This window comes from Lolium perenne, chromosome 6 (assembly GCF_019359855.2).
Source record: "Lolium perenne isolate Kyuss_39 chromosome 6, Kyuss_2.0, whole genome shotgun sequence".
Taxonomy (NCBI): Eukaryota; Viridiplantae; Streptophyta; class Magnoliopsida; order Poales; family Poaceae; genus Lolium; species Lolium perenne.
In genome coordinates, this window is record NC_067249.2 from 177761902 (window position 1) to 177783944 (window position 22043).

A 22043-nucleotide genomic window follows, 5' to 3' on the forward strand; every position below is an offset into this window, starting at 1 on the left:
GGAGTTCATCGACCTTGTCAGCGACGACGATCAGTAGGCAGTACCTAGTTTTACCACGTCTTTATGGTCTTTTTAGAGTCTTTTTATGGTTTTTATTAATATAAATTATGACTTTTATGAATGGAAAAAATATGCGTCGTATCGTTGAAGCTGACCTGACGTAAACGGACGCGCGGTCAATTTCAACCATTTAAAACGACATGAGAGCTCGTTTAGACGTCCAAAATACGTCACCCCGCTGGAGATGACATCACAAACCGAGATGTATGATGTATCTGCTGCATCACGCGCAGCAAGGTAGCAGGCCAGTCCGAATGCCCTTATTCAATTCCTGTCGACCGCTCGTGCGTATCTCCGACCTCCAATTCCCCGTGATCCAGCATGACCCAGCACGCCTACGAGACGCGCTACCGCCGCCGCCGGCGAGTTGCGGCCAGAGCGGCTTCCCCTCCCGGCGCCCCGCCCAACAGCGGCGACATCCTCCAGGAAATCTTCCTCCGCTTGCCCCCGTTGCCCTCGTCCCTGCCTCGTGTCTCCCTCGTCTGCAAGCGGTGGCGCCGCCTCGCCGCAGACCCTGAGTTCCTCCTCCGCTTCCGCGCCCACCACGGGAAGGCGCCCCTCCTCGGGCTCTTCAACGATCACGGTGGGTGGGTCTCTTTCAACCCCGTCCTCGACCCTCCCGACCGCATAAGCCGCGAGCGATTCACCTTCACCCTGCGGACTGACTGCCGTGGCGCCCAGACCTACTACCCCAACCATGGTACGCTTCTCGGGTGCCGCCACGGGCGCCTCCTCATCCTCAACCACAGGGAGCCCGAGGTCCTCGTGTGCGACCCCATTACCGGGGAACAGCGCCGCATCGCTGTTCCGCCGGAGTTCGGCGAGCGCTCCATCCACCCTTCCAGGACTAAAGGATCCGTGCTCTGCGCTGACGGCAGGCAGGGGCACGTGCACGGGGGCTGCCACTCCAGCCCCTTCAAGCTAGTTCTGGTGCAAACCTTCTTCCAAGAACACGCAGGCCGAACCTCTGCCTGCGTTTACTCGTCGGGGACCGGCAAGTGGAGCGGTCTCATCTCGGCGGCGGAACAGTTTAACTGTAACGTTGATTTTTATCGCCCGGCAACCCTTGTTGGTGCTTCGCTTTGCTGGTGGCTTCCAGATCCGTATGATAGTAGGAGTATGAAAATACTTGAGTTTGATACTGGTAGGCAGAGTCTGTCCCTGATCGGCAGCCTTCCTGTTCCAAATTTTGACATACATTGCAGCCAGATCATCAAGGGAGAGGATGGTGGCGTTGGAGCCGCCACATTGTCATACCCCAACCTCCAGTTGTGGGATTGGAAACTCGATTGTGGTGCTGGTGTATGGATCGTCCGGAAGGCCGTTCATCTTGAGCTGCTGCCGAATATTTTGTCTGGGAAAGCTCTGATAGTGGGTTATGTCGAGGATGATGATGCGATTCTTATAAAGTTCAACTTCAACCACAGTATCTTCATTGTTCAACTTGACTCGATGCAGTCAAGTAAACTCTGTGAAAGCGCAATGGCACGCCAATATCATCCTTTCACAAGTTTCTACTCTTCAGGTACTCGTTACATGGCTGCTATATGATACTTTTGCTCTACTCTGAATTTTTCACTTATAATAATAACTTAAACTTAAATTTTAGCTTAATTTCTTCCCTTTTATCAATCATTGAACTTACTAGCCGTTTTGCTCTTTCTGTTATAATTACTTAATTGTAGCTGTCTTTTGCTATAGCAAATTATGTTGGTTCACATACATACCTTACAAGACCATTATGGAGTTGGCAAATTTGTGTACAGGCACATACATGGAAACATCAAGATTTGTTACCAACAGCTCTTTTACCCACAATACGTACAATTTAAGGTTTAAGAATATCATTTGGTCCTCTATTAGTAGAAAATAATAGAACACTTCCTACGGATAGGATGCTGATAACCATGGAGAATACTAGAAGATGTGCCAAACCTTAGATTATTTTAGGGCCCTGCCGCAGATCACACAAGATCAACTGGACATTGCAATATTTGCAACCTCTGGACAAATAATGTCATGTTTGCCTGATATTCATGAGTAGTCTGTCAATGTCCTCCCTATCGTCCAATTTGACCAAGTAGGCCTATAAAGGCTCAGACGTTCAGATTTGTGCGACTGAGAGTGAGTTGTTTTCTTTTTTATCATAATTGGTATGAACAATGAAATACATGTTCTCAGACTTACATTTGTGTTCACCAAGTTTAACCACCTTTGTCGTAGAACATTGAATAGAAGGAAGATATGAATTCATTCTGATTGGATTCTTTGCTCCTATTAGGTTAGCAATAGTAGTGTCTTAGCTAGTATCATGTATATTGGTTCCACAAAAATATTGATGTAGCAGCTAATTAAGAAGGAGAGAGGAGATTAGAGTAACATAGATGGATACGGTATCATAGCGCATATTACGAGAAAAATTAATGTCAAACAAAGCTTGTACACACATTTACATTGAGATTTTAAAAAATAATAAATATAGCATAGCTATAATACTGTACTCCATGATACCACCCACTGTAGAGATAGTACCATAAACAAGTATCGTATGCATGATACTACTACATGATACATAGTACTATGGCCAGCCTTAATCTACTGAGCACACTTTTCTTTTTCACAGGAAAGGGCCGTATTCATAATTCAATTGGTAGTTTGCGACTTACTACTTCAGGTTTCACAAACTAGGCCGTACTCACAAATCCATTGTTCCTATCAACAATTGATAGTATAAGCAAGAAAATTCATTTCATTTGATTAGGTTTCATAGCTACTGCCAAACTAAATTTGTTTGTTTAGTATGGTCACCATGTCATTTGAACTAGCGACCAATATCTGATATGATATTAGAGTAAGTTTAATAGTATAGCCAACTGTGGAAGGGGATTTTTAGCTCTCGGGTGCAATGCACCCCTATAGACTAAAAAAATTATAGTAATTTTAAGAAGTTAAAAAAAGATTGAATCTTCCTGGAAACCAAGGATGATCAAGTTTGTACTCGTAAAAAAAATGTTTGGAAGCAAAATGATTCCCATGGTTCTCCAGGGCAAAAAAGACAAAATTATGACAAATATAAAGTGAATAGTACGGGCATTTCGAGTTTGTTCTTTTTACCCATGATACAATAAAAGTAATTTCCTAGATTTTTTTTGTTTCAAGTACAATACATGATCATCTTTGATTCCCAAAAAAAATGATTTTTTTGGAACTATTTTAATTTTTTTATTTTTCTAAGTATAGCGGTGTGTAGCACCCGAGAGTCAATCTGTATTTCCCAGTCACTGTTGGCTATAAGTCATGTGCCATGTTATCTGTAGCTAACATATCGCCAACATGTATAATATTGAGCTATAATCATGTACTACTTTATCCACATTTCACTCTCACAAAGTGTCTAGGAGCACGCATTAGAGCATGAGAGCCCACTCCTCTTTTCTCTCCTCTTCTCTCCCCTCCAACTAAGTATGAATATATTCCTGCTGACTAGAACTTATTGTACTTGCTCTTAGGTTACTTAGGCACATAACACAATTCTAGAACAAATGCATATCGTGTTGCATAAAAACCAGGTTTTAATCCGGTTAGTCTTGGTGACGGATGCGTGTAATGGAGCCCTTCCTTAATTCTGACACATTCTTTTCCACTAACAGCCTTACATAAATGCATGTTCAGAGTAGTACAGTAGGAGTACCAGTGTAAGAATATTTATGGATATCCAAAGACTAAATGCAGTGTGTTTCGTGCAAAACAGAACACAACCTTTTAAAAGAAGAAAATGCAGTAATATGGATATAGTGGATTATTAGTTCAACTTTGCTTGGCTTTTTTTTTTGTTCGGACGAATTAGCTTCATTAGACTGTTTGGGCAAATCTTTTTTTCAAGAACGCGCAAACTTTGTGCCTTTTAGTAATTATATAAGATAGATATAACGTTTGAGCTACAAATTAAAGGGAGTTTGCCAGACAAACAGTTTTTGGGCAAACCTGAAGATGAGAATAATTATCGAATGGAATATTATGAAATCGACGCTTTTTTTTTAAAAAAAAAGTTAATGATTCGTGGTACCACTGGGTGGATAAAGATATTCTGTTATCAGCTACTCAGATTTATAGAAGTAGGATACATGTTCTGATACCGTCCATGAATTTCACTTCTATACATATGTTTCGTTGCTGATGATATCCTTATAAAGTTTTAATATGATATTTCTTTGATATCAAACAGGTGAGTTTGGTTGCTGCAAAGGTCTTGCTAGCGACCCTAGTACAACTCCATCTATTGAGCCATCGAAGCAGCAGGTTCCGACACTCCCTGTAGGAAAGAAAGCTAGAAGAGCAAGGTAGGCCAGCTTCAGGTTCGCTGTCCATGAAGAAGGGGGGCATGCTTGGGAGTGCCGTTGTCCACACTCTGCGATCGGATCCATAGAAGACTGGGACAATGAAAACTCATACAATACAAAAGGGAAAACTCAGTGCATGAAATCAGATTTCTAACGTCGTATAAGAGATTCTCTTATTGATTCGTAAGATTGGACTTGACCACGTCTTTGGGCGTCTACCGACTGAACTAAATAACAATGTTCATGGTGTTGGTAGCTACACAGCAGGAATAATTACGCGGAAAGGAACATGGTCCCTGTTCATGAAGAAAACAATAAATACAGCCCACAACTAGATGATTTGCGGCTAGATTACACGGTAAGGAAGGTCTTCGGGCATCTACAGACTGAACCAATGAACCAAATAATTACACAGGAAGGACACGCCTTCGGGCGTCTACCGACTGAACCAAATAATCATTTGCAGCTAGGTTAACATGTAATGAGGTCACCAAACGGTCCATAAACAATCTCTCAGCTCTTTAGGGGTATTGCAGAAATTTACCTCACAGCCACAGTTCAGATAGCTAGTTTTACCAAATGGCTTATAAGACTTTCACACAGCCCACAGTTAATTTTACACACTACACAACCCACAGACAAGTGCATGATTAGTTTTTTTTTTTTTTTTTGAACAAGGGTAGGGTCCAAAGACCCTAGAAGCTGCTAGTATTAAACAGGCGGCGGGTACAGAATGCAGAAAAGCCCCTACAGATCAGGGGATTTCTGGATAAGGACCGAACTTTTATATAGAAGACCTCGCAAAAAGATTTGAAAACGCGATCAGGTCCTCGACGCTTAGCACCGTAGAAAGGATTCGCCGTCGAGTTGCTCCGCCGATCGAACACCGGCGCCGGGGATGAACCATTCGGTCCAGCGTCGTGGCGGAGGCGGTAGCTCTTCCCATTGGACTGCTTGGTCCGTGGGAGGTCAGATCTCCAGGAGAAGGGCCGCCAATCGGCCATAAGAGGCAGGGGCAGGGCGGTGACGCCGACATATGTCCCCCGTTGGTGAGCTTCCCTGGCAGAACACCGCACCAGCAACAGCGTCGACGAAGAGGACGCAGCTCCAAAGCACCACTTGGGCACACACTTGTTTTGCCGTTTCGAGCGAGTGGAAGCAACAACATCCTTGCCGTCCTCGTCCTCGCCTCCATGGCCGACCGAGAGTAACAACATCGATGTGCTACCTCCATAGCAGAAGCAGCAGAGATACACCCTCCAAGAAGCAGAGAGGATGGTGACGACGTGGTTGTGCTCCTCCTCGCCTCCACGGCCAGCCAGGAGCTTGTCGATGTCGATGTTCCCCGGCAGGCGCACCTTTTCCCCCTCGCCTCCAAGGTCGGCCAGGAAAAGGCGCCGCCCACCGCTTTCGCGCTGCAACAGGAAGAAGACCACCGTATCTTTATTGAAGGAAGCGTCGTTCTCCTGCTCCCCTTTCCCCTCCGACCACCGGAGAAGGAGAAGAAACCAGAAGAACCCTACAGATGGTGAGATCCAGGCGGCCAGATCTCGCCAATCGCTTCCACTACCGGGCAAACAGCCACTACCGGCAAACTGCCGCTGACCCTAGCAAACCTATCTGCTTCGGCACCATCTCCCCTCCATCTCCGGCCGGCTGCTCCGGCGGAGAGGAGGAGGGAGAGGCCCGGCAAGAGAGAAGAAAGGGTCAGGTACTGTTCACTCTTGAGAGAGGGGAGAGGGGGAAATATCCGGAAACAAGTGCATGATTAGTGGTGGTTCTTTTGGTCAAAACACTGACGTAGGTGGTTTGATCTGCCAAAAAAACCTGTGATACACCAAGGATTCAATCACCAACAATGCAGAAGCTCTGCCGTTGGTAAGAGCCTCACTGAAGCGCTGGACGAGATGGTCCACGACGGAACAATCACACGCGAGCTCGTCATCCGGGTCCTACTGCAGTTGGACGAGGTTCGTCCGTGAACGCTAACTGGCAGACATGTTCTTAAGTCTGATAAGTCCCCGGGTGTTTTGGCATTGCGTGCATTGTCTTTCTGTTTTCAGTCCATGAGCGCCGCACTGGATCAGAAGGTGACAAGCAAGGCATCTTCAAGGTTCGATACTACACTACTGAATCTGTTGGTGTCAAACAGACATACATTCATTATAAGTTCAGAGTTTGAAGGGATCATGGTTGCTACTACCTGCCAGTGTACTCACTACTGATGCAAACCACACTTGTGTACTGAACTAGTAGTACTTATGAAGTAAATAACCTGGCAAGTCATTCTCCAAGTCGCCACAGCGCAAATGCTCTTTTAGCTGCAGATTTCTCATCATTATATGAAAAAGAGAAGCCTGAACTTGCTGAATAGCTGAATTAGGCAGGTGGTCAAACCTTATGTGGACGAGGGACACGGCATCACAGGTTAACACCTTTTGGGCGGATCTGTTTGCTTTTTCTGAAACATAAAAATGTAAATATGTGCTCATAATAGTTGCTTGGTATCGAAGATAAACTCTGTGCGACATGATCAGCATCGATGTATGTGGACTGTTGTTCTTCCTAACCTTGGCAATGAAGTTGCATAGCACCTTTTGTGTTGTTTCAGGTAGTTGCTTTGTGTTTACCATGCTTACCTACTTTGCAAGCTTCAAGTAGCCAGATATATCATGCTTCTTGCTGAAATTTATGAGCAATCTGTAATAATCCTTTCATCAACACTTGACTGCGTTTACATGATGTTATTCATCTTGTCTTGGCAGGGCCATCTACGCTCTTACAGGAAATGCGATAGCATATGGACATTCAACTTAAGAGACGCGACGTTCAGGAATGAAGAGATTTCAGAGACATTCCGAAACATGAAGATCGTGGCCTATGGTTCCAATTTGGCGAGGCGTTAAGAGCCTCCGCAGCAGAAGCAACTTCCGAGTAGATGAGTGCTTCTAACGACAGTCAGTTTCTAGCTAAGTAAAAATCGCCACGCGCAGACCAAACAGCAGACCAAATCGGTTATATTGAATTGATTTCAGAGCATCTAGCTAGACAGTCCCCCCGTTTTGTATACCACTCATGGAACAACGTTCTTCTTCCGTCGATAAGACTTGTGGATGACTGCAATAGGGAGTAGAATGTTATGACATGTTTGTGAATTGTGATAGTTCTAAATCTCTGTAACGCAAAGTGCCCGGCTATCCTCTGTTATGAGAATCGTCAAACTGCATATATCCTCTGTTTTTAGATTCAGAAATGTTTGTTTCTACACCTATCAATTCACCAATGTTGATCTTCTTGAAGTAATACATGGAACGGTGGTTTCGGTGTTTTTCTATCAATGATATGATTTGGTTGATGACTGAAACTAAGAGCAGAATGTGACATTTGCGATGCTAAATCTCTGATACGCTGCAAATATTATTATTTGCAGAATAACTGAAACTAAGGCCATCTTCCTGTTTTCAGAATGTGACAGATTCCTTACTGACTGAAGTTGCATAGCACCTTTTGTGTTGTTTCAGATAGTTGCTTTGTGTTTACCATGCTTAGCTACATTGGAAGCTTCAAGTAGCCAGATGTATCATGCTTCTTGCTGAAATTTATGAGCAGTCTGAATCATCCTTTCATCGACACTTGACTGCATTTACATGATGTTATTCATCTTGTCTTGGCAGGGCCATCTACGCTCTTACAGGAAATGCGATAGTATATGGACATTCAACTTAAGAGACGCAACATTCAGGAACGAAGAGATTTCAGAGACATTCCGCAACATGAAGATCGTGGCGTATGGTTCCAATTTGACGAGGCGTTAAGTGCCTCCGCAGCAGAAGAAATTTGCAAGTAGATGAGTGCTTCTAACGACAGTCAGTTTCTAGCTAAGCAAAAATCGCCACGCGCAGACCAAACAGCAGACCGAATCGCTTATATTGAATTGATTTCGCGAGCATCTATCTAGACAGTCCCCCCTTGTGTATACCACTCATGGAACAACGCTCTTATTCCATCGATAAGACTTGTGGATGACTGCAACAGAGAGTAGAATGTTATGACATGTTTGTGAATTGTGATAGTTCTAAATCTCTGTAACGCAAAGTGCCCGGCTATCCTTTGTTATGAGAGTCTTCAAACTGCATATATCCTCTGTTTTTAGATTCAGAAATGTTTGTTTCTACACCTATCAGTTCACCAATGTAGATCCTCTTGAAGTAATACATGGAACGGTGGTTTCGGTGTTTTTCTGTCAATGATATGATTTGGTTGATGACTGAAACTAAGAGCAGAATGTAACATTTGCGATGCTAAATCTCTGATACGCTGCAAATATTAGTATTACTTTTGAATGTGAACCCCCGACAGGGGATCGAATTCCTAGAAGTTCTAGGAGCAACATTAGGAAGAGGTTGTAATGTAATGAGGTGTGCGATCATAATCGGAAAGCTGCAGCCGAACAATTTACAATTAATTTGCTGTCGTATCTAAATTTAACGGATTTGCTACATATCTGTCGACTGATTCTCTATTCGTTGTCAGTCGAATATTTTTGTCCCTTTTCTATGTTCGATCGTTGCGCTGGGCTGCTATACACAACCTTCCCCTTTTTTTGCAAGTAGCCTAAGATTGAGCTCAACTCTTCGTCGCTGTGGCGATGTCCTCTTTCTGAAAGCTGATTTCGTGTTGAGTGGATGTGGTAGGATGTAAAAGGTTTGGCTGGCGAGCAAGCTTCTTGGCCTTTGCTGGCTGCTGCTGAGACGTCATATGTACGACAAGATTTGCATAGGATTGTGTTTTACCAAGTCTGTTTTGCCAGTAATATTGTGTGTAGTATTGTCCTCCTTTTCGCTTTATCCCTCCATTGCATAAATTATAGCCTAACATACTAGTATTTACATGATCTTTAACATGTAAGTTTAGGAAAAAAAACTGTAATTATAGTCTTAAAATCATGTAAACTAGATTTTTTCAATGTATTTTTGTATGATTTTTTTATCTAGCATATTACATCCCATTACACTAGTTTTTACATGACATGGAATATGTAATTTGGGCAATCAGTACTGTAATTTTGCTTCTGAAATTATGTTGGTGTTATTTTCCTTCTATTTCTTCTTTATAAAGTTCTCTATTTATGAAGTTACAGTCCATTTCACTAGTATTTACATAATCTGAACTATGTAATTTTGTGCAATCAAAACTGTAATTTTGGTCCGTGTAAAATTGATTTCGTATCATTTTAAATAATTATTTTATTGCTAATTAAAGGTAGGAAATTGAACCAGTAGCACGCATATAAAGCTCGTTGATTATTTAATCTAAGTGTTTACGGGATTTTCCTCATGCACTTTTCATTTAGTCATTCTAAGAAAATTTGACGTACGATGAATTGAAAATCTGTCAAATGATAGATATATCTAAGCGTTTGGGGGAATTTGCTCATCCACCTGTCATCTAGTTAGGAAAAGTTGACTGACGATGAATTGAAAATCAGTCGACTGACGGATAGACACTCCCAAATTTAATTTCCAAATAGTGTAATACGAATTCGGTCTAGATACGGTTCCGTTCGTTTTGACCGACTCGAACAATGTCAGATCAAGCGGGCCGATTAAAGGTCTCTCCACCTTGCGGAGGGACGGGCCAGCGCTGCTGCCATGGCACCAAAGCGAGGCCGGTTTGACCGTCACTCCGCCGCCGCGGCCAGCACGCATCTCCCGCCACCGGCGGACGTTGTCTTCGAGATCCTCTAGTGGCTACCGGCCAAGTTCCTGAGACGATGCCGGTGCGTGTGCACGTCCTGGCGCGCCCTACTCTCTGACCCGGCCTTCATCGCCGAGCACAGGTCCCGCGCCGAGCCGCTGCTCGTCGCCGTGACCGACTCCACCCGCGGCGGCACGATGGCCACCACGTCCGTGCAGATCATGGACACGGACGGCTACGTCGTGCGCCTCGTCGACCTAGGCGGTCTGTGGACGTTCCGCGCCAGCCTCGGCGATCTTGCCCTCGTCACCTCCCGCCCAGGCCACGACTGGGGCGCCGCCATCAGAGTGATCGATCTAGCTAGCGGTGGAACGATCCTGAGCTGCCCGGGACCGGCTGCCGAGGCAGCGGACCACGTAACCACGTGGTTCGGCTTCGGCCGCGCCGCCCGGTCCGGTGTGCTCAAGGTCATCCGCATCGTGTCCCGGTCCTTCTGGCTTGGTCACGGCCGTCTGACATGCGAGGTCCTGATGGTCCGGGTGGAGGCGGACGCGGTCGCCGCCGCCCGAGGTATGTGACTCGTATGACTTCCACGACGGGGTCGCGGTCGACCGTGTCCTACATTTTCTGTCCCCATGGCAGCACGGCATACTCTGCTCTGACCTGGAGAGCGAGGAGTGGACGGCCATCCGCGGACCAAAAGGAGTTGTCAGGCGCAAGGAGGAAATCAGCTTAGCCGAGCTCAATGGCGCCGTGTGTATGGCTCATGCAAGGCGGCACACCGTCAACCTATGGCTCCTGGCTGACACCAGCAAGAACGTTTGGGTAAAGGCCTACACGATCCGGGTGGATCGTATCGTCCATCTCCCGACGGATCGCGTCGTCGACCTTGTGCCTTTGAGGGTGATGCGAGCCGGTGAAAATCTGCTCTTCTACTACCGTCCTGACTACGGATCGGCGGCGGTTTTACGACTGTATGATCCTCGTTCAGGGAAATGCACGGACGTGGAAAATGTACCGATCGGCATCGATGGTAGAATCGGCCTTTGCAGCTCGTCCTTGGATCCAAGATTATATATGTAGCCACCCCTGGCCGAATCCTCGTTTTCTGATTTTTCAAGTATCCTTCTTCTAATGTGCCAAATTGATGAATCATTTGAATTGGCCTTCTGCTTCACATTGATTTTGTTATTGCTACCTAATGTCTCAATGAATAAAAGTTCAGGAGTGTTGCTTTCAACTTACAGTGCATCTTTTCAGCAAGGTAGATCTATAACTGTGTTGTACTTACACGAAAATATAACATACAGTGCATCTTTTCATGTCGGTCGGCACGAGTTGAAAAATTGCCTCCAGGGTCGCTCTCACGGGCGACCCCGGACGCGATCCAAACCCTTGCCGCATCGTCTCCTTCCCCTCGCCGCCACCGGTGGTTGCCGATGTGCCTTGCCTGCGACGCTACGCGGTTTGACGGCGGCAGCGAGGCCCCTTCCACGCATGCGAAGAACCTGTGTTTTGGTGTCTGTGGTGCAGCAGTCGTATGCCCCTGCTAGTACGCACTCGTAGCGATTACCAGTGGCGCACGCCCTAGTGCGCCACATGTATGTTTTTGAAAGCTGGCATCACCATTTCTGTTTGCGATTTTATTTTTTGAATTATTTCGTTTTGCGTCTTGGTGCGCTGGAGGTTAAGCCGTAGGCCGCCAGGTTGGGGAAGGGCGCCGATGGGGTTGGGGTAGCCAGTGTCGGGGTCGGGGCAAGGCGCGTGAAACTCGACGAGGTTGAGGCAAGGCTGTCGGCGAGGGTGCAGGGCGAGTTGGAACAGAGGCGGGTCTGCCGACGAGGGCGATATGGCGTGGAGGCGAGGCTGCAGGCGAGGGTGTGAAGGCGATGGTGAGGTGGCGTGGGGGTGGGCGCTCAGGACGGCGAGGGTGAATGTTCTAGGACGCCGCCTAGAGGGGGGTGAATAGGCGGTGTATAAAAACTTCTACTTGTGAGCTAAACTAGGCGGAATAAAACTAAGTGTTTACTAGTTTAGCTCAAAGCCTATCAACTAGGGGTTTACCTAAGAAAACTAACAACCTATGCTAGCATGATGAGCACAATGTGACAACAAGCTAGGTATAGCACATCAAGCAAGATAGATATAACAAGGTAAAGCGCATAGGTAAAGGAGCTCGGGTTGAGAAGTAACCGGTGCACGAGGAGACGGCGATGTATCCCGAAGTTCATACACAAAGGTGCTACGTCTCCGTCTGGAGCGGTGTGGAGGCACAAGGCACTCCAATGAGCCACTAGGGCCACCGTATTCTCCTCGAGCCTTTCCACCAAAGGAAAGGCCTTGATCCACTAAAGGACCCTTGGGGTGGTCACCGAACCCTTACACGCTTGGGCAAACACCAAGTATCGGCTTGAGGCAACTCCACAACACGGAGGCTCTCAAGAACACGGCTACAGGAGGCTACAACACACCACCAAGCCACCAAGATGCTAATGCGCCACAAGAGGCTAACACACTCCACAAAGGTCACAACGCCACAAAGACCACCACGCCACAAAGACGATAAGGCCACTAAGGCTACAAGGCCACAAAGGAGACACACCGATGCACCTAATGCAATGGCTAAGAACACCACTAAGATGCCCAAGTTCTTCTCTCCCAAATTCCAACAAAGCTAGAAAAGCTATTGGGGGAATAAGGGAGGAAGAACAAAGAGTGGAGAAACACCAAGAAACTCCAAGATCTAGATCTAGCAAGATCCCCTCACTTGGAGAGGGATTCAATTGGTGAAGCACTAGATCTAGATCTCCTCACTCCTTTCCCCCAAAAATATGCAACAAAAAATGGGGGGATCAAGAGGAGGAAGAAAGAACTCAAGGTCAACAATGGAGGAGAGAGAATGGAGGGGAAGAGGTAGTTGGGTCGGAGGTGGAAGAGAGGTATATATAGGGGGCCCAGAAATATGACAGTTGGGGCTGAAAAACGGTCAGATCCGCGCCCAAAGCGGTACTACTGCTTGTCAAAGCGGTACTACCACTCGCGCGCGAACTACGCAGAAAACAGCTGAAAAAGGGGCCAAACCGGTAGTACCGCTGTCTGGGGCGGTACTACCGCTTGTGTCCAGATCTGAGAAATAATGCAAGAGAGAGAGAAGGAGAGCAGCAGCAGACAGCGCAGCATGCATGCATGCGGGCAGCGCGTGTGTGAAAGCAAAGCAAGCAGCAGCAGCAGCGCCAGCGCGCGCAGCGATCGAGGGAAGCGGTGGGTCAACGCCAAGCTCTCCCGATCGAGCGGGGCTGGCAGGAGCGAGCGGTTCGAGCATGTTGGCGTTGACGAGCGGAGCTGGGCCGCGGTGGGCTTGCGTGGGCGAGGCAGCCTGTGCGTGAGCTAGCTGGGCCAAGGCGGGAGGCGGGCCGGTAGTACCGGGCCCGGTACCGGGCCGGTACCGTAAGTGGGCTACGGTACTACCGGGCCGGTACCTGAAAGATCGAGATGTCGCCTAGAGGGGGGGGGGGGGGTGAATAGGCAATTACAAACTCTTGCGGATTTGTCTTGTAAGAATGCGGAATTAAACTATCGTTTAGTTTACAAGCACAAACCCTAAATATGCTAAGTTCAACTAAGTGTAACAATAGCAACTAGAGCTAAGCAAGATAGGCACAAGATATATGTAGCACAAGTGATAGCAAGATATATGTACTTCAAGCACGATGGCTATCACAAGGAAAGAGAGCTCGGGTATAGAAATAACCAAGGCACGCGGAGACGAGGATGTATTCCCGTGTTCCCTTGCTTTGCAACAAGGTACGTCACGTTTGGAGGAGTGGAGGTCCCACGAAGGATTCCCCGCGCCATGAAGGCTCACCCTATTCTCCGAACCACACCCACGAAGGATAATGGCCCTTTCCTTATGGTTAGCTTTTCCTCCGCTCCGGAGATGGCAAGCTCCACAACCACTTCACAAGCTCCACGAAGGAGAAGCCCGGGCCCCTTCACAATCTTCCACGAAGAGATCACCGGGACACCAACCAAGCCAACTAGGAGGTCACCCTCCAAGAGTAACAAGCTCACGGTCTCTCACTTGAACAAATCGTGGTGGAGAGCTCAACACTATGCAATGATGCAAAGCAAGAACACCGGAGGTGTTCAAGTCCTTCACACTCAAATCCCACCAAAGCAACGAATGCTAGGATGAGATTGGAGAGGAAGAACAAGGGGGAAAGTCAACCAAAGACTCCAAGATCTAGATCCCAAGAGATTCCCTCACTTAGAAAAGAAACGGTTTGGTGGAAGTGTAGATCTAGATCTCCTCTCTCAAATCCTCAAATATGAGCAAGAACGGTTGGAGGAATCAAGGGAGAGAGCAACTTCTTCAAATGCAACAATGGAGGTGAGAGAAAGGGGAAGAAGTTGTTGTCTCAAGGTAGGAGAAAGGTATTTATAGTGGGGGAAGAAGAAATAACCGTTGGGGAAGAAACGGGGTGAAAAACGCATAAAAAATGCCCAAAAAAGTTGCCCAGCCGGTTGCCAGGCCGGCCGACCGGCCTGGGCGCTGAGGAGCCCTGGCGGCTGGTCCGACCGGCCCAAAGAACTGGCGGGCCAAACAGCGCTCACGGGCGGCGGATTCCTTCAGGCCGTGCGGGGGAGGCAGGCCTCATGGGCCGAAGGCGGAGAGGCGGCCGGTGCGGTATCCGGTCGGACCGGAGGAGCAGCCGGGCGGACCGGTCACGGACCTGGCCCAAGGCCGATTACAGGCCGCGGGGGAGAGGCCGGCGCGTGGGCCGGTGGCCGCCCGGTCCGATTGGCGCCGGTGCGGACCGGGTGGGCCGGCGTGCGGCCCGGCAGGCCGGGCGGCAACCGGGCTGCCTTCCCCTTTTTTTTCTTTTTTTTTTCTTCTTTTACCTTTTCTTTAATAACTATTGCTCCCGAACTCCGATTGACATGAAACTAATTTCGTTGGAAAGATAACAACAAATGCTATCCAATAGAAAGTGCAAACACAAGAAACTGTAGGAGGGGATTTTATCATGAATATAAAAGGGTAGAACCTTATATCATGAATAACCGGTAAAATCACCCAACCTCGAAAACGTCATAGAAGATGCATGCGAACTCCATTTTCGATGAACTTGGGCTTGTTGTAAAGCTAGAAACAAGCTCAAGAACCTCACATAGAGAAACACCAAGAAGCAATAAGGATATGCAAAGTATGCAAAGGGTTGAGCTCCCTAAGACGATATGATCAAGTTACCCAACCGAAAGCCCCTCTTAATAGTGCGGCTATTTATCCTATAATCCGGTCTCGCAACATCCACGTTGAGACCGGTAAAAGGAAAACCTAGCAAGGCCATACCTTTGACTTGCGCATCCCGCTTGATCTTGATGATAACTCTTCAAGCCTCACTCAAGCCGGAATACCTCACTTGACCAATGTTGCTTCGTGAAGACTCACAAATGCTCCCCCATACACTATGATGGGAAAGCTCCATTGATGCACATCTTCACTAGTCCATTATCACCAAATGGATGGCAAGCTTCAAGAATGTGATTCACTTGAGATGCTCATCTTGAACTTGCCCAACTCAACCTTGTATCTTCTCATACTCACATGAGATAGAGCATGGCTAATATTGAGTTCCACATAAGAACTTCATCTTACGTTTCTTCTTCTTGATCATATCACATATATATCTTCATACCGATGATCTTGATGCCAATACACAAGGTATACCTTTATCTTCATGGCATCCATACTTGAATCCAACACATGTAGAGCAAGTAGTACCTATGGAATATTCCTTCATATAAACTCGATGAAAACATTAGTCCATAGGGGTTGTCATTAATTACCAAAACCACACATAGGGGCAATGTACCCTTACAATCTCCCCCATTTTGGTAATTGATGACAACCACAATAAGAGGGTTTATATAATGAATATTAGTGACAAGTACGCAACTTATCCGAGAATAAGTTGTATACAAGAGGTTGTATTTGATATGGTCAAGTAACACAAAGCTACTAGCCCATATCAAAACCGGCTCTACTCACACAACTACAACAAATGCAATGGATGTGAGTAGAACCAATATATATAGAGAAAACTCCCCCACAATGTATGCACATGTGATGAACATGAATTCATTGCATACATTGTCAAGATTAACCTTTGGGATAGTTTCCACTATATATATACAACCATGCAAGACATATAAATATGGAATGCATGGGAGGAAAAACACTTAAGCACAAACCAAACTTAAGTATAAACCATTCCCTTAAACCCTCTAAACTTCTCCCCCATTGGCATCGATTGTCAAAATGGGTGAAAAATTTAGAAGGCCAATATAATGTGAGTTCCTCCCCAAAGTGTGCACTTCTCATAATTTGAGTGGAATCAAGTGCACATATCCAATGATGAATACTTGAAGGAAGTCAAACTATATTGAGGATCAAAGATTGCATAAAGATAACATGGTGAAATGAGCTTCAACAAGTAAAGCAAGCAATCAAAGATCCAATTGGACAAACAAAGATATCATGATAAGAGAGATATAGTGCTCTAAAAATAAGAAAGCTCCCCAAGGTTCGTGCACAATTTATAATGTTTGCATTTGAATACAATATGCACAAACATGGAATCCTCACTCCCTATATATCATTTAGAACACAACTAAGATAAAGAGAGTATGCTTATCAAGAACAACTTTAGTCCAATAATTACGAGATATGAGTGCATGAAGAAAATAAATAAACCAAGCACTCATAAATTTTCTTTACCAACCCACTAAAAACAAAAGGGGTAAAAGATGGTCGGCAAAGAACAAGGATATCAAGATGATGGATTAACGCTCTTATGTATATGAGTTTCTAAAGTGGACAAAGTGATCCATAAAGAAACATGCACACACAAGAGGTTAACAAAATAGATAAGACAAGATATCCAAGATGAAGTCATAAAACATACCAAAGGATGTTTGCTTAAGAAGCATATATAACCTATGGCTCCAATTTTCACTTATGGTATATGAATGAACTTCAACCAAGTTAAGCCTCAAAAACATCACAACTAACAATAAGGGAAATAGAGCTAGTTGGAGTGTTTTGAGAAAAGGCAACAAGTATCATAAATATGGATTTATTTCGCAATTTCATCAATATTGCACATAAGAGCTCTTTGAGGAATTGATATGCAATAAATTGCTAGAGGGCATGTGTGGGTAGGTGAATCATAAACATGATGTATATATATATTCCCAACATATGCATCTTCTCAAATTACTCAAATGTACAATAAGAAGTTTTACTTTAAAAATGATTTTTCAAGAACCGCAATATTTTCGAAATAAATAATTTCATGCCAAGATACAACCTACAATAGGTTGGATGCTATATGAGAGTGCATGAATAAGATACTTGTTACCGAGATGGCAATGGCTTGATGTAGTAGATAAGAGTTCATCGATCATCCTAGCTTGACTCCAATCCTCATATGGTGACAACACCTTCCTTATAGATGAGACAAGCCTCCATTGCATCTCCAATGTACCTAAAACATCATTCAAGTACATCTTGGTCCCCAAACTTATTGGTTCCAACATGGTTAGACTAACCACAATATATAGGACACACTCCATATAAACATGTGCATATTTAGATGAAATTTGAATTTCATGCACATCTTAGCCATTTAGGATTTGATGGAGTATATCCTACATAATGGATCGAAAGAAAGCAAGCATGCTATAAATATAAATAAATTACATATAAGCACGCACAAAGACTTTTAAAGATCCAAGAAAGATATACTTTGGACAAAACACCATAAGAATTGAATAAGGCATAGAGGTTTCACAAAACAAATTTGTTGCCCAAATTATATCCAAGAAGCAAATCATAAAAGATTTGTTCAACAAAGTTCAACAAATGAACTAAGAAGAGACCATTGAGCATAAAGGATGAAATAAAGCAAACATGCTCAAATATTTTATCTCATTCAACAAATAAAGCATAGAAGGAATGAGATAGCAAAACTCCCAAGGGAGCAAGGTTCGAACAAATAAACCAAACCCACTACACTTTTCACAATGGCACAATGTACCGTAAGGAAAAGGTATGTATTCCAAAACAAACACTTGATATGAATCAAGGGGATTTATCAAAAGATTTTTCAAAGGGACAAGGAAGACATAAGGCAGCTATAAAGATTTCTTGGAAATAAAATAAGGAAGTAAGAAGCAATCCAAGGTGAAGGTGATCCATAAATTCAACCACATATAAGGTTATCAATTGTCAAAGACAATGAGTATATTGGAAATAATTTCTGGTGGTGAATTGACAAAGATAGTAAGGATCAACTTCACAACAAAAGGCATAGGATAAGTATATAGAATTAAGCACTATGCATGGATGAAGATTCTTGATAGCTTCAACTAGTCAAACAATCACGCACGGCAATGATTAGAATAACTTGAAGCAAACGGTGTCCCAAATAAGATATAGAGATATGTATTTGAGGAAAAACCGCACCAAGAATTTCTTATTCAAACAAGAACCCACAAGATGAGTAATAAAAGATTTTTATTAGGAATGGAGCTTGTTTGAGCAAACATGCCACCTAGGAACAAGATAATTAAGAGCATCAACTCTAAGTAGCATAACCTCATATGTTCACATTTTCTAGGCTTGTGATATGTACAAAACATATTACTCCCCCATAATGTGATAAAACATTTCTTCTAAATAAGAGGCAACTAAAATTCAACTAGAGATGATTAATGGATATTTAGAATTTGAATTTCTCATGAGTATGACACACCACATAGTGACTAGATAATCTTGCAATATAAATACTAAGTGGTGGTACCCATATACCTATATTTTATAGAAAGAGAGATGCACAAAGCATATCACTCCCCCAAAATGGGATGTTCCATTAATAACTCAAAGAGAGCCAAATAAGATATCATCACGATGCATTAGGCTCAAAACAATACACAAGTATATGATGAGTCAAACAAACATACTTGAATACACAAGATAGGTAAGTAAGACACAACACATACATACACATATTTGGTACAAAACCAAACATGCAAAGGGGCAAGTAACTTACAATAAATATGATGAGTTGAAGTATGAGTTACCGCAAAGAGGAACATTGGATATAAGTTATAGATGATAATCCATACGACTTGGCTTGGTAAAAATATAATATATGAAGATCCCTTAATTCTTCATGAAATAGCCAAGTCTCCAATGCCCTCCACTTGTACCTATTGATCAAGTTTGAGATTGTTGGTCCCCAACAAAGTTGGGTCCTAAGAGGTTAGTCACAATAGGCTTGGCAACCCAAATGGTTCTTTTCTTGAAACCACTTTGAGTTCTGTGGTGACCCGGCATACCACTGCATGGTGTAGTATGCAAGTCTGATATAACACCAATGAAACACCGTTTCACTAGTATTACATCGCTCAGAGTGGTACAACAGAAACATATGCGGGTCCAAGGCATGTCTATAGAATTACAACATTGACTCTTTACAAAAGATCCACACAGCCTCCTACTTTACAATGAGGTAAAACTACAAATAAACTCCAGAAGAACGACTCGTGGTCTAATCATATCACGAACTTTATTTGTAGAGTATTTAACTAGCTATAGAGGCTATGAATAGATTCTCGCTAAATAGGAGCTAGGTTTAGGAAGCTAGTTCCCTTCTATGGCTAAACTAGGTTTTTCTCCTTGTTGGATGTGGTATCTGACTTCTCTGACAGGGTCCTGTCTCGTGAAGTAGTTGTTGGCTCCTTGGTCTTCGAGTTGCACTGTAGATCCTCCTTCGAGGCCTCCATATCTAAGCAGGGGATTTAAGAGTGGGATGAGTACGAGCGTACTCAACAAGTTCATTATAGGAAAGAGGTGTTTAATGCACTATCTACGGCATTAGACCAGAAAGTCTAATACCAATGCAAGTTTTCATAACCATTTCTTCAAAAGGTTGCTTTTATTCAGAAGAACTATGTCCGTCAGCCTTCACCGGTTTACTAGAACTTCATGGAGCTCCTTTCCGGCCGCGTTCGCAGTTCCATATCCCGGAACAGGGAGTGACAGGTCACGGTTCTTTACACTCTGCAGAGGTGTGTTGCTTTACCCATAAGAGATCTTAACCTTGGTGCCAACCAGGTGTACATTCCTGTCCACACTTCCTATGGTGTGAGGCCCGGTATAAGGTCTAGCCAATCATGTTCCTCCGCTACCTCGAACACCCACCCTTTGTTGCATGCCCCGACCCTGGTTCCTCGCCGGTCCCATTATTCCCACTCACGGGTGGACCCCGACCACGGCGACAGTTTGGGATCAAACCAAACTCCTTCGCCGGTAGCTGCAACCCATCATAGACCACAATACCGTGGGGACTTAAGGCTTCCCCAGCCAACCGCTTGCACTTCGAGCGACAAGTGTCTACGGACTATGCCGTGGGGACTTAAGGCTTCCCCAGCCAACCGCTTGCCCTGACAGATACAAGTGTCTACGGTAAAGCGCATCCGTTGATGAACGAGAGGTGGAAACACTTTTGACTACTCCGTCCCACTCCGGATCTTATGGTTAACACGGGTATTACGGCACAAGAATCACTGGCGACATTTGTTGTTTAATCCTAGATGGATATAAGCCCGTGCAATGGAACCTCCACCATATCAACACAATCCATGGTTCCATTGCCCACCACATAGTCATATTCATAGTTATGAAAGTAGTGGTTTTGATTTTTATGCAATAGTGATAACCATAATACTTTGCAAGTAATTTGATAGAAATACTCAATTGACATGAGCAAGTGATGAACTTGCCTTTCTTGACTGCAAGATTATGCAGGCAAGGTCTTCGATACGCATTAACTCCAAATTCTGAAATATCATCATCGTCCGGTAAGGACAATGTTTTAAAATATTGGCAAGGATGCAATAATGCATAAGAATGAGATGCAATCGCTCTAGGCGTGATCTAACCCCGATGATTTAGGATTAGTGAGTGATAATGATTGGTTCAGGGTGTGTTGCACTTTTTAGAGTGATTCACATACAAGGTTCTTATTCAGGTGTGATTATTTGGTATCATGAACAGGTAGATAATAAAGCACAGTAATCAATTGAGCACACAAAGAATGATAATTGGCATAATGTTAATATGTAAAGAACAGTTGTCAGTTTTAGTACTATATGGCATGGTTAATGATTGGTTATCATATAATTTGAAAGAATAACTTTTAAAGAACATGTTCTTTGATAAAGAACAAGTATGATGATTAGGTTGGGTTTCTATGGTTGACTATGGTTTCATGTAGTTGATGGAGTAAGTATTAGATGGATCCCAACAAAGTTGGATTCATCAACACCTAGGGCTTGTAGGGTTAAGATAAGCCTAGGCATCCTAAGCAATTCATTATACATGGTTGTTGTCTAGGTTGGTTTATCTTGCTAATGATAGCTGGCTAGGTTTTATAGGTCCTTATAAGCAGGGTTGATGATGATTCCTTATTTTCTTCAAAAGAATAACTTTCGAAGAACATAATTCTTAAGTAAGAAGATGTATATCAATTAGGTTTGAGGTGGCCTAGGTTTTACTGTTGGTTCTGTTAAGTAAGGAATAACTGGCTCCTAAATAGGATGGTTGATAATTAGTATCCAACACTAGTAGGGTTTAGTGGAGTAGGGAATGTAATACAAAATAGTAGGTGTAGTTGCTATTAGGGTTCATCACAATGGTGTGATGCTAATTATGGATAACTAAGGATGGTGGTCTTTGTAATAGGAACTAGGGTTTTATACTTGGTTGACCCTACTTGATTAGTTAGGTATGATGAGGATGAACACATGGGATACTCATATATTAGTGATAGGTCTTCTACTTTTTGTGTCTCCAAGACAAGTATTTAGTTGCTACTA

The 22043-nt window shown here is 44.2% G+C and overlaps 1 protein-coding gene across 1 annotated transcript; it reads left to right on the plus strand.

Moving 5' to 3' along the window:
- The first annotated feature begins 314 nt into the window (after positions 1-314).
- On the plus strand, positions 315-4616 carry LOC127306822 (uncharacterized). The gene is made up of 2 exons (XM_051337538.1): positions 315-1585; positions 4286-4616. The coding sequence occupies exons 1-2, from the start codon at positions 382-384 to the stop codon at positions 4402-4404; spliced, it is 1323 nt and encodes a 440-aa protein (XP_051193498.1). The 5' UTR covers positions 315-381; the 3' UTR covers positions 4405-4616.
- The last annotated feature ends 17427 nt before the right edge of the window (positions 4617-22043 follow it).